Genomic DNA, 12,940 nt, shown 5'->3' with positions numbered 1-12,940 from the left:
CCCATGCACAATCCTAACAACCAAGTCTATGGCCCAAAACAGGACCCGCTCCTTCCCCGCGAGGCCACACAGAGGGCTGGGGAGCAGGCGCTCTGCAGGCACATGGCTGACATCACAGCTGCTCCCAACCCCTCTCCCCACTTGGGCACAGTGCCGGTGGGGAGTCCCCTCCAGCGCGTGCTGAGGACAGCACTTCCCTGCAAGGCTCGACGCCACTCCCACTGTGCCGTTTGCTCCGGCATGCTGCCGAGTGCACTCGTTTTAGCAGCTTGTCGGACAGAAAAAGCAACCTGCAGTTGCATAAACCAGTGATTAACTTCGGGCACCACCAGCGGCACGGCTCCAGTGTGTTGAAGCCCAGCCTGGCTCATGTGCAGGGGCCAGTGGTGGGAATGGCGGCGGCACAGCCAGGGCGATATGGTGCTGCTGGAAGGGCGGTGGGGCAGGCAAGCGCCCCAGCAGCGTGCTGGAGGGTGCAATGGGGATTTCTTGCTGTGGGAGATGGACGAGCCGAGAGGGGAGACACTCTGTCCCCAGCAAGGACAAACTGCCTGGGGAGGCAGGTCACCCTGGGCAGGAGCTGGCAGGGTTTGATACCCCAGGGAGGGATGTGCGGGGCTGGTTGGCCAAATTGCAGCCCCAGAGGTGATGGCTGCACCAGGGATGTTCTGGGGCCAGAAATCCTCCCATGCCTGGGGACCAGCCCCACCGCAGCACGCTGCTTGTGGCAAAGCAGCTGCTGAAGTGCCTCTGCAAACACCAAAGTCAGCAGAGCCTCAGGTACAGAAACGCCTTTATTTCTCCATTAGGCTGGAAGTGAAACCACGAGGACAGAGGCTTTTTCTCACCGTTTATTTACTCACTTCGCATCAGTGCACGAACAATGCTACCCTATGCCGTGCAGCACGATTGCTGTTACATGGCTGCCTAGCGCAGCAAACCCACGCGTCGCTGCCGCAGCGCCGGACGCAGCCCCCCTCAAATTAACAGCAGGATTGCATGAACCAGTGATTTTTGCCTCCGGGGCTGCGAAGCACCGCGCGACCCCCAGCAATGTGCAGGGCGCACCCCACCTAGGCAAGAGCAGCACCTGCAGCGGGGATGTGGGGGCGGGGGGAGGAAGACATGTGGGACCCCCCCAACTCCACTGCTGGAGCCCCCCGGGGTGGATACCGGCAGCCCCTCAGAGGGCTCCCCGGCTCCAGCGGCCGTGGGGGTGCCCTGGGGCTCCCCACCCCAAGGGCCGCAGTCCCGTCTGTCGGCTATCGCTGCGGCTGCCCCGCTCCCCCTCGGAGGACTGGCTGCTGTCGGCACTCCCGAGGCCGACGTAGGGGCCGCGGGGGCCACCCGCCGCCCCACCGAGGGTGTAAAAGGCCCGCTCGCGGACGTGGAGCTCGTCGGCGCGCTTCACCTGGTCCACCTGCCTGCTGTGGCCCAGCGCTGCGAATGCCCCCGGCACCCCGGCCCCTGGCCTCTTGCCATGGCGCCTGGGGAGGCGGCCGCCCCCAGCCCCCTCCACCGCTGCCCTGGTCTCCCCACTGCGCCCCTGCTTCCCACCTTCACCCGCTGCCACACTGCCCCTGGCCTGCCCTGCCTGCGGAGGGGGGCTGCCCCCCGCTTCCGTGGTGCGCAGCCTGCCCCCGGCATCACCACCATGACTGCCAGCCCTCGCCTGAGCCCCACTTGGCGCCCGGCTGCTGGCTTTCCTGCGTGGGGATGGTGCTTTGTCTGTACTGGGTGCCTTGTCCTGCCCCGCTCCCCCCAGATGGACCCTCACCCCCACCCCGGGCCTTCCCTCCCTGCGGGGCTGGGGGGTGGCTGGCCCCGCTTCCCCACTCCCCCCTCTCCCCTCCATGGTGCTCTCGCCTGCCTTATGGCTGCTGGCTGTGCCCCGGGCAGTGGTGCAGTCCCCCTCGCTCACCCCGGCGGAGGCCACAGTAGTGCCCAGGCGGATGCTGGCCCCCTTGGCTGGAGCAACGGCAGTGGCCTCCTCACCACTGCCCTGGTGCGGGGTAGTGACAGCCAGGTGGCCCAGTCTCCCCTCGAGCCTCTGCTCCCCACCTCTCCCCTCATCACCACTGTTCACATGGATGCTGGCCCCCGCAGGGATGGTAGTTTCACCACCAGTGACCCTCCAGGGGGTGGGAGCCACCAGTCCTTCTCCATCACCAATGGTGGTGGCACCATCCTCATCGTCTTCTGTGGGATGGCCATCCCCGGGGCTGCTGGTGATGCCGTCCCCATGGCTGGGGGTGGCTGTAGTGGCCGGTCCTTCAGGGTGCCTGTGAGCAGGGATGCCACTATTGTCATCACCATCATGTGCCACAGTGACACCCAGCCTGGGTAGGGGGCTGCCGGTTCCCACAGTGGGGATGCCATCATCCCTGCTGCCAACAGTGGTACCAGCCTGGGTGGTTTCTTGCTCCCCTACACGGATGTTGGCCCTCTCAATGAAGATGTTGAACTCATCGTCCTTGTCTGGAGAGATCTGGGTGAAGCTGGTGGCCCTCCCTGTGCTGCCTACCTTCCCGCGGGTGACAGTGACACTGCCTGAGTTGGGGATGTAAGCGTATTCATCCACACCTTCAGCATCAACTTGGACGTTCTCCATCTTCTCGGTGACAGAGGCAAGAGCGGCACCTCCCGTCCCTGAGCCCTGCATGACACCCTCTTGCCCTTGGCCATGGATGGTGGCCTCGCCGCTGCCCTCATCCCCAACCCCTCCAGTGGCAGGGGCCCTCTCCCTTCCGACTGTCATGGTCCCCTCCACTGGAACTCCCACGGGGGCACCATTGTCCTTGTCCTCACTCCTGACACCGGACCTGTTCCCTGCCATGGCCTTGCTGGGGTGTCCACCCTCAGGGAGAGTGGAAACACCACCATCGACTTCAACCACCAAATCCAGGTCACCACTGCCCTCCGAGCTGGCCGGGGTGGGACCCACGATGCCGATACCACCACGTGCTCGCGTGCCGGTGCCCGGGTGAGGCCTGTGAGCATCCCTGCCAACGCCTGGGGTGCTGCGGTTTTCAGGCTTGAGACCGGTCCCATTCTCCATCGCTTCAGTGCTGCCATTGTCACCTTGCTCCGGGGCTGCCCTGTCCTCCGTTGGCCCCCGTCTGGCATTGTCCTCCCCTAGCCGGTGGCCAGGAATGGTGCTTTGGCTGTTGGCCTCTTCCTTCTGTGTAGCACACACAAGGGAGAGGTCAGGGCCAGCCCTGGAGCCTGCCGGCTGTGTGGGATGCTGCAGCCAAGCCAGGGTCCTGCCATACTGCCTGGCCACCTCCTCACCTTTATCTGCGTCTGGTTCCTCCTTGTTGAAAACGAGTAGACGTATTTGAAAATGTAGAAGCCATGCTTGGCATTGCAGCCTTTCAGCAGTATCTGGTGGGGAAGAAAATAACCGAAACCCACAATTTTCTTATTAAATGTGACGGCAGGAACTTCCCTTGCTGTACCTGGCACCACAGCAGGGTTCAAGCAGCACCTGCTGCAGCCCCAGGGTGGGTGGTAGCTCCCACCACTTCGTGGCTGCCAGTGCAGGCAGGGACATGGGCAGGCTGTGTGTGCTCGCCTCCTGGGCTCTGAGGTTTGCTGCTCCCTTGGACTCATTTTCTGCCTTTGCTTGCTTCCAGGAGCTGTGGGGGATTTTTTGCAAGGTAGCTTATGGCTTGAATAAACAAACGGGTTGATGGTCCCATCAGTAATGGGACCGACAGCGAGCGAAGCACTGGAAGCATAGCAGCTGGCTTCCAATAGGCAAACCCAGGCGTTTCCTTCCACACTACTCATCTAAATTATGCTACTGATGCATTTTACACCAATACACTTTGAAAGAACCTCGTAGCAGTTGGACCTGGTTTTTTTACAGCCTCACTTGTGGGTACACCAAGCATTTGTGTTCTGGAGCTGGGCGGGGGCAGAGGATAAGCCGGTGGGGGGAAGCCCTTCCCCTGCCTGAGCACATCACACCTTTCCCCTCCCCTGCTCTTTGTAAGGGCTGCTCAGATGTGAGGGGACCACCAGTCTCTTTTTCCGTGGCTCACTGGGGCTGCCCTCCAAAAGCAGCTTTTTCTCCCTGCACCCCTGGTGCAGGGCACTCCACAGGATCCAGATGGGGCAGGGGGTGACATACCCGGTGCTGTCCCACACAGTTCCCGGTAGCTCTCCCAGGCAGCGGCGGTGGCACCTGCGGGCAGCAAAACACAAGCGAGAGCTGAGACGTCAAACACTGTCCTGGCACCCAGGCGGCTGCTGATGCCCACTGCCAGTGGCCCGCCCTGCCCAGCAGGATGGGCACGCCACGATGTCCAGGGAAGGGTGGGAAAACTGTGTTGATAACCCAATAAATTCCTGGGCACTACCTGGGGTGCCGGCTTAAAGCCAGCAATAGCTGGAAAGGTCAAAACCCGTTTCCAGGGTCTGAAAGGTATTGCAAATTCCGCTACAACATGCTTGCATTGCACGGTACATTTAATAGGATATTGTCGGTCTGCAAATACCCTTTTACTGTATTCTGCTGCAGAGTATTTTTGTTGCAGAGCAGTTTTAATACGTGGCACCACTGCTCACACCACAACACTCCAGCTTACAGCTGGGATCTCACTGCGATGGGAGTCTGGAGCTGGTTAACTGGTGGTGATTCCCAGTGTTTACTGGGCAACTGAGCAGCAACACCTGTGCCCTCACAGACAGGTTTCTGTATGTGCTTGTAAGCTTCCAGCTCCCCCTGATTATCCTGGCATCTTTTGGGATGTATTGGCCAATGCATCCCTCAGGGATGGGGGACCTGAAGGTGGGAGCATCCTGTGAGCCCCACCAAGCCATTTTGGGGCATTCCCTATGTGCCAGAGGGGGAGACAGCCCCACGGAGGGGAGCCCCCTCCGGTCTCAGCAAAATCAGCCACTGAAGCGCCCCAAGCCCAGCTGAAAGGGGCAGAAACGCACCTCAGAGTACTAAATATTCCCGGGTTTTTCCATTGTTTGCGAACAACTTCAAAGGCTGGATTACAGCCCCTGTTACGCAGCAGAGTATTAACTGGCTGTCTTCTGTGCCCCTATCTGAAAAGCAAATCTGCACTGATTTATTGCCTTGTCCCGTGCTGCCCTGCGACAGACCCGGGGGCTAAAGGACACATGGCCAGGGCCCAGCCCTCAGCGAAGATGTCGTTTCCCTCCTCCTTACCCTGCCAGAAACGCAAGCCTTTGCTAGGAGCAGATTTTCACTCTAGCTGTGTATTTAGCACATCGGGCAACAGTTATGCAGGACAAAAATGGCTGTTATTATATTTATCTTGGTTTGCCCTTTGTTTCAGTTATATCTGTCCGAATTTCATATTAGGAGAGCTGGAATATAATTGCAGGCGCCCCTCCGACCCGTTACCCATGTTGTAAGCATCCTCCCAGCGCTTCCCTTCCCGTGGCTCCACTCAGGCTGTTCCCAGGCCAAAAGCTCTGGGCACATCCCAAATCCGCAGAAATCAAGGAGAAGAGTTACAGCGACCCAGACCAGCCCTTGCACAATGCCCTAACGGCTAAATTAAAGGGACATGCTCAGGTACCTCAGTGCTAATATGTATTTTTCCTGCTGGGTTCACCTCTGGGCCAGCACATCGACCCCCCACCCCCCAGCCCCAGAGGAGCTATATGCAAGTACAACCCATGTTTTCCTGCTGCTGAAAGCATGCCAGGGCGCACTGGGTGGTACACCCCATGCTTTCGGCAGCACGCTGGGAAGCTGGGGAGAGCCATACTCACGGGTGTCGAGATGGCAATGCTGAGCAGGCACAGGCACAGGCACACAAGGGCTGTTTGCATCTTGCACAGTTCCTGGGGGCACAAAGCAAAGCCTCACTGGACTTTTGTCTTCCCGGGACTTGCGGTTCCCGACAGTCCTGGTCAGCAACACCCCAAAAACTCCTGCTGCCCCAAAGCCCCATGGCAGTGAGGTTATCCAGCAATCCCGGCTTTCCCCAACCTTTGCAGTGGCCCTCGGCATCGCTCTGCCTCTCTGCACTCCTTGCAGCAAAAGCGATGCTCTCACCAGGTGCATACGGCAGCGAGGCAAGGACACGCGCATGGCCAGCAGCACCGAGTGGGCGCTCTGACAGCAGGTCTTAAAGCTTCTTAACTCGCTCTGTCAAAGCAGCTTGGGTGGATATTTGTAATAAGTGACTACCAAAACCGTTGCAAGATAAGCCATACAGTTGTAAGTCTGAATTAAGCAACTCACACGCTGGTTTCAACAGCACTGAAAAATGGCAGGAGACAATAGCTCTGTCGGCTAATAATTCTCATTTCACCCACCCACCCTGGCCTGGGCTTGCAGCTCCAGCCCAGAGACTACTTTGAGCCATGCAAGGGTGGCTACAGAAAACATCGGAAGGAAATTCACGCGCAAGGATCAGCGGTACAAAGCAACGCAGGCTCAAGAGTGCACAACACGGAGATGCGCACAGCCGAGGCTTGGGCAGTCTCCCTGTCCCCACCGCAGCTTGCCCAGCATGAAAGCAGGAGGTGCCTTGCTCAGGGAGGACAGAGCCGAAGGGCTGGGGAGAGACAGGGCAGGCAAACTAGGTAAGAAGATTACCTTTTGCCGTCAGAGGCAGGTCCCAGAGGCAAACCCTGAAGGCTGTGCCCACTTTGCTGAAATTTAAAGTTGGCCCCGGGCGTGCAGAGCCAATCAGCTCCTGCCCAGGGACATTTGTCAGGGCTGGCAGTACCCGCAGATAACCAGGGGGAGTAATTTCCAGCTAAAAATGTGTTTGTGGTGGAAGACAGCTATCAAATGTTCCACCTGGCTGGATAAACAGAAAGCACAGTTTATAAATATCTGTTCTGAAGGCGAAATTGCTCGATGATTAGCGCAGATCTGAGCGTGGCACACATCCAGCCCGCTTATTGATAAGAGGGGGTGCAGTGGGTCGTAGCGTGCTCACCGTGACCGACATGGGAAAGCTGGCAGGGCTGCAGAAAGGGAAGGGCGATATCCTGAGCCTGGCCTGGTCGCAGCCACGACCGGCACCACGGGGCAGCACTGGCCAAGATGAGAGCTGCCGCCACGCCATAGCCTCCGACACTTGCTTTTTGGGTTTCAACCTCAACGCCCCTGAGCTAAGCCTGGAGCAAGTACAAAATAGAAGAGTGGTAAAAAAAAGAAAAAAGGGTTTTTTTTCATGCACTGCTTGCACAGGTCTGTTCGAGCCCACCTTTGCTGTGGGAAGGTGCTACGAGGATGTGCACGATGTACGTACTCTCCTCCTGCCCCCTCTAGCTTTGGTGGTATTGCTAGTCACCTACACTTATGCCAAGGGGGTCCCCCATGCTGCGGCCAGCCTGGCTCAGCCGCTCACTGCGGTGATGATGACAACAGCTCCCATCCCACTCACCATCCTGCTCTGACCCAAACCATGGGAGCGAGCATGACTGCCCCATTAACGCCAGAAGTGCTTAAACCATCAGCATCCAGCCTCAGGCGGGAGCAAATCCCAGGAGGAACTTGCCCTTTCACCCCAGCCAGGGAGCTGTGGTCGGATGCTGCACCACAGGTACCGGAGCAGCCGGCCAGTGCGCCTTGGCTCGGGGAGGCAGAGCTCTGGCCGGGTGCCCGGCAGGGCTGACGCACATGGGGCCAGGCTGAATGCCCCGTGGGAGTGGGACCTGGCCCCTGGCAGTGCCAGGGCCTTTTGTCCATGCTGGTTCCCTGACGTCTTTGGGCACCCCTGGGGATGTGGACAATGGGGCTGTTGTGTCCCCGTGGACATGGGGAGCATGTGCAGGGCTCCCCAGTGCTGCTGTAGGGATTTGGCCCCGGGTGTGACCACCCTGCAGGCAGCAGCCTGGCTTTGGCACACGGAGGCGGTTTTGTACAGCAGCCAGCAGCTTCATGCTGTGAGAACAGAAACTCATTTTGCAGTTGGACCTATATCAGGAGCTGAACACAGGTTTCGTTTCCAGGAGTGTGAGGGCAGCACAGTACCTGCTGTAACACATATGTGAGGGAAATCACTTTTCCTAAATGGGGGCACCTGCCTGGAACCCAGTGGGATCTGACCCTTCCCCATCCCTGGTGCTGATCTCCAGTTGGCCAGGGCCATGTTCCCATGGGGACGTGACTCTGGGCAGGGATCCTGGGGAACGCAAGCCAGCCACTCACTGATGCAGGAGGTGAGTGGGCCCACCACTGTCACTGTGACAGCTCTACCTTGTCCTGTGAACGAGGCTGTGTGGTGGGGAGAGACGTGGACCATTTTTGGCTGCAGCACTGGTGTCCGAAACATGTGTCTGAGTTGCCCACATGTCTGGTACCCACATGCCTGGTGCAGGGATGCAGAAGCAAAGCTCTCATTACAAGGGTGTGCATCTACAGCTAGTGATGCATGGAAAGAGAAATTAATGTCTTTACCTTTACTAGTATTGCCTGGTGTGTGGTCAGGCCGTGGGAGGCATGCCACCAAGGAGTGAAAGACATATTGCAAATTCACATCAACTCTACATAAGACGTGGCAGTAATCCCACGGCAATGACCCTAAAAATGCCCTTCCGTTTTTCAAAGGAGACTTTACAGAGGCCTTCCTAGTTAGCGTTTCTGATCTTCCCTCCTTTTCTGTGCATCTGAGCTGGAATAAACAGATTTAACCCTGAGCGGCATGAGCACCTGTAGCCTCTCAGCCCACCAAGCGCTGTGCTGCCCCGCTGGCCCCAGAAAATTTGGCAGCAAACCCTTCGTCATCAACAAGCTCAGTTCAGTTGCTTTATTTCATTTCGCTTTGCGAGATACAAAAAAAAAGCCCGGGACGGAGCTGGTGAGCACTGCAAGCAGCCTCATGTCCCCTCTGGCGCGTGGTGGCTGCAGTGAGCCTTCGGATGCACGTTCCCGAGTGGGATGGGGCAGGTGGGGGGCAGCACCGAGGCCGCCCCCCCGCCCACTCACTGGTTGTAGTAGTAATCCTGGCCGTACACATCATAGCCGTGCCCCTTGTAGTAGCTGTACTCATCCTCATAGGCCCGGTAGCTGTCCCCACGGGCGTACTCATCCTGCTCCCCGTAGCTGCCATCGGTGGTGCCCTCATCTCCCCGGCCGTGGCTCCCTGCTGTCACCTCATACTCCCACTGCTCCCCAACTGGGGTGGCATCTGTGGGTCCCCCATCTCCTGTGGTGGTTGCCTGGGACAGCCCCTCTTCGCTGGTGGTGCTGGCAATTGTGGTGGCTTCGGTTTCCTCCTCCTCCTCCTCCTCTTCCTCTTCTTCTTCTTCTTCTTCCTCCTCCTCCTCTTCCTCCTCCTCCTCGGCTGCACCAGTGCCCTCCTCAGCCACTGCGGTGCCGTTGCCATGAGGTCCGTCTGCCCCCTCTGTGGTGTTGGTGCTTGTGCCGTTGATGCCATTCTCATTCTCCGTTACTTCCTCTTCCTCCTCCTCCTCCTCCTCCTCCTCATTCTCATCACTGTCTTCATTTTCGGAGTCACCCCCCTTGCCAGCAGTGCTCTTTCTGCCCCCCTTCAGGGGCCCTTGACAGCCCTTGCCCTGGCAGGAGGAAAATAACACAGCACGAGTTGGGTGTTGGGAGGTTGCAGCTTTTTGGTGTCGCGTGACATGGGGCACGCGTGGGTACAGCTGAGCATCCCCCCCAGCACCCTGCATGGCAAGGCTGCCTTTTTGGGGTGCCCCTTCCAACCTTCCCACTGAGTTAATGCCCAGAGTTTGGCCCAGCCATGGGAATCTTGCACAGCAGGCCCCCAAGCAGAAATGGGGTGTAGGGCACCCAAGTAAGCATGCAGTGAACATACACCCACCCCCCATGGGTACTCCCCTCCAGCCCCGCAAACCACACCTGCTGGGGAGACACGACATCTCCTCCCAGCCCGCCCTGGCTGTCCCCAGGGGCTGCTCCAACGGGGTGGCCAGCTACCTCGGTGCCAGCGTGGGATGGCTCCTGCAGGGACAGGGAGAGGATGGGGCAGGTGGTCAGCAGCGGGAGAGGGGCACAGCCCTCCAGCAGCAAGGGGGGCATGCAGCATCCCCACATGGCGTTAGGGCGCTGCTCCAAGTTTCCTGCTTTCCCACAGGTCTCACCCCAGGCTGAAATCAAGAAGCTGCAGCAGGGCAGCCCGAGCCATGCAATTAAGTGGTGGTGGCTGGAGTCGGGTGTTCCCATTCTGGTTACACATTTTGCTTTAGAAAGCATCTAAAGGTTTGCTTTTGAAGTTACCTCCCCCAGTTTCCAATAAACAAAGCCTCAGGCGCACTACGTGCAGACACACTACACACCAGGTGTAGATAGCTGGCGAGAGCGTGATGGCTCAAAGCCAGGCGTGAGCCCAAACCCCATGAGGAATAAGCCATCAGCACCGGTCGGCCCCAGAGACCAGCGACCATGCAGCAGAGTGGGTCTCAGCAGGGTGCATGGCAATCCCTACGGCTAAAAAAGGCAATGAATAACCCAAATGCAAGCAGAGCCTCGAGCAACCCCCGAGGAACTGGTGGATCAGCTCACCCTGTCCCCAGCCTGGGAGGAGTAGCACCTTGCCATCAGCAAATGAACGCAGCCGTGGCAGGGAGACGCGGGGTCACTGCAATCCCTGCCCTGGGCAATCCCCACTGCTCGCATGCCAAGACCAAGGATGCTCACCCTGGTGTTTTGGGCCAACTCAGACACTTAAAATATCGGTGCACCTGATGCCAGAGAAAACCTAGGCTGTTTTTCTCTCCACTGGAGAAGCCACCAAATTGCGTGGGGCAGCCAGCTGTGCTGATGGGAGCAATGCCCCCCCATCTAGCAGCTGATATAACGGTGCTCTTTACATACCTATAACTGACCTTCGGGCCTTTCATCATGATTTATCTTGCTGACCACCCCCTGCCAGTGAAGGCACACAGCATCCCTGCCCGGGAACAGCCACTGCTCAGGTGTTCTTGAAAGGAAAGGGTCAGCCCCAAAGGGCAGCTCCATTCCTGCATATCACTTGATTTCTTCCTTGGGAATGAAATTCCCCCTTTAGCTGTCTCATCCTACTACTCAAAGTTACCCTTAGTGATAGCAGTGGTAGGGGAGAGCAATAGGCAGAAAGGGGCAAATTTCAGGGAGGTGCCGGGGCTGGCAGAGGCACATGGGGGACGGGGGCCACCCCGTGCTGTACCCCAGCCTCAGGCAGGCCTCTGAAAGGGGTTTTAATACCAGATGCCCAGGCTTATACTCCTGTTAAAAAGACCCCTGAAATTAGCTTTCAAATCATTAAATTAAATAAAACAAGATGTGATTAGACTGAACACATAGGTTTCCAAGCACGCCAGATCCCTGTCCCAAAGCACCTGTGTGCCTGAGACCACTGGATTATTTTTGAGCATTTGCAGCCCGGTGAGGCACAAGAGACCTTTGTAACCCCTGGCATTTAATTTTGGCCCTGGGTGACTCTTGCAAACACAGCAGTGCCCGAGCTCATATTGACCCAGCAACCAGGAGCAGCGTTACTGGCTGGGCTGGTACAAACGTGCATTTCCCGATATAGCATCAGTTTGTGTCCCTCCACACGCACGTGTGCAGAGCGTAACTCTGTTATTTTCCATAGCAATTTTATCAGCACTATGGGGGCAACACACCCTGAAAGGGGAAGGTAAGATGAGTCCCTAACAGTGCCTTGTGCCTTGCGGGCGAGCCTCCATGCTTCTGCCCTTTGGCCCGTCCTGCTCCTTTCTGAGCCACTGAAAATGCAAACCCAGAAAGTTTGTCTCAGGGTTGTTTAGTGCATCCCCCGCCCATGCTCTTTAAAAAAAAAGAAGAAAAAGGGAAAAAAAATATCTAAAACATAATAAAATAAAGCCCAGAGTAGAAAATCCAGTTGCATCCAGAGTGCGAGGCTGTGGGCGGTCAGTGGCCGCAAACGCTGATGAGCAGAGACTACAAACCCAAAGAAAGTTCCCAAATTCCCGTATTTGTTTTGCAGGCTGCTGGTTTGCTGTACTCACCCCGCCTTCCTCCTCCTCCTCTGAGCCGTCCCCCTCTTCCTCTGATGAGTCACTGTCCTAAGGAGAGGGAAAACCGAGCTGTAGGCAGGGCTGGTGGGTCTCTGTTGGTGTCATGAGCATGACGGTCTCAGCCCAGCCCTGCAGGCCAGTGGCAGACGGGGCGCAGACCGTGCCCCCGTCTCATTTGGGCCAATATCTCCACATTTGGTGGGTGGTGAAGCATCAGCAACCCCTCCAAAGCACCCACCTGGTACCGTCGCTGCGGGGGATGCACGTAGGCGTATCTGTACAGGTAATACCGGTGCCTGTTCTTGAACACCTGCCAGGAGAAGAAGGGGGTAAATCCCATCAGTCTGGGGGCTTGGGTACAGGAGTGACTGAAACGTCCTTGTCCTCAAGGCCAGCGCCACGTGGGGCTGGGCATGTAGGGTGGGGGGACACCCTACCGCGTTTTCTTCCGAGTCGTCCGACTTGACTCGCCGCAGCCAGCTCTTGACCTGGGGGAAAGGCTGGGTTGGCACACGCCCCACACCAGCCCCGGCGAGGCCGGGGGTCCCCCCCACTGCCCGGCACTCACCGAGAAAGCACATGCCATCCCGACCAGGCAGGCAAAGACCAGGGCAGTCCTCATGGCTGCTTCCTCTAGGAACAGTGAAACATGGCGAGGGCTTGCTTTTCAGCTAGAAAGCACCATCACTACCCCAAACCATATGGGTGTTGGTGTCCACATGGGTGAGTGGGGAGAAGAAAGGCTGATCTCCAGCCACCTCTCGATGGGGTCTCTCAAGTCCTTTTTTTTTTGACCTGTCTGCCTCAATTTCCATGAAAACATTTTGTTTTTGCAAGAAGCCACAAAATACCCGAAGAGCGAGTTTCACCCCATAGTGGACGCATTACTTTCCCTGAGCGAGTGCTCCTGCTTCCCCATCGCCTGCGAGGGAGAGGGGAAACCAACCCCTGCCAGAGATGTGACAGGAGC

At 57.8% G+C, this 12,940-nt stretch overlaps 2 protein-coding genes across 2 annotated transcripts; both read right to left on the bottom strand.

The window, feature by feature from the left end:
* Nucleotides 1–1,183: 1,183 nt before the first annotated feature.
* Nucleotides 1,184–5,835, bottom strand: MEPE (matrix extracellular phosphoglycoprotein). The gene is made up of 4 exons (XM_068404247.1): nucleotides 5,758–5,835; nucleotides 4,136–4,189; nucleotides 3,292–3,384; nucleotides 1,184–3,181 (listed from the first exon to the last, which is right to left on the bottom strand). The coding sequence occupies exons 1-4, from the start codon at nucleotides 5,815–5,817 to the stop codon at nucleotides 1,184–1,186; spliced, it is 2,205 nt and encodes a 734-aa protein (XP_068260348.1). The 5' UTR covers nucleotides 5,818–5,835.
* Nucleotides 5,836–8,928: 3,093 nt separating this feature from the next.
* Nucleotides 8,929–12,592, bottom strand: IBSP (integrin binding sialoprotein). Its single transcript, XM_068404177.1, has 7 exons — nucleotides 12,539–12,592; nucleotides 12,408–12,458; nucleotides 12,209–12,280; nucleotides 11,962–12,018; nucleotides 9,830–9,931; nucleotides 9,316–9,522; nucleotides 8,929–9,279 (listed from the first exon to the last, which is right to left on the bottom strand). Exons 1-7 carry the CDS (start codon nucleotides 12,590–12,592, stop codon nucleotides 8,929–8,931), a joined length of 894 nt encoding a protein of 297 aa, XP_068260278.1.
* Nucleotides 12,593–12,940: the final 348 nt, after the last annotated feature.

This window comes from Nyctibius grandis, chromosome 6 (assembly GCF_013368605.1).
Source record: "Nyctibius grandis isolate bNycGra1 chromosome 6, bNycGra1.pri, whole genome shotgun sequence".
NCBI classification, from domain to species: domain Eukaryota; kingdom Metazoa; phylum Chordata; class Aves; order Nyctibiiformes; family Nyctibiidae; genus Nyctibius; species Nyctibius grandis.
This window is presented reverse-complemented; position numbering and strand designations above follow the sequence as displayed.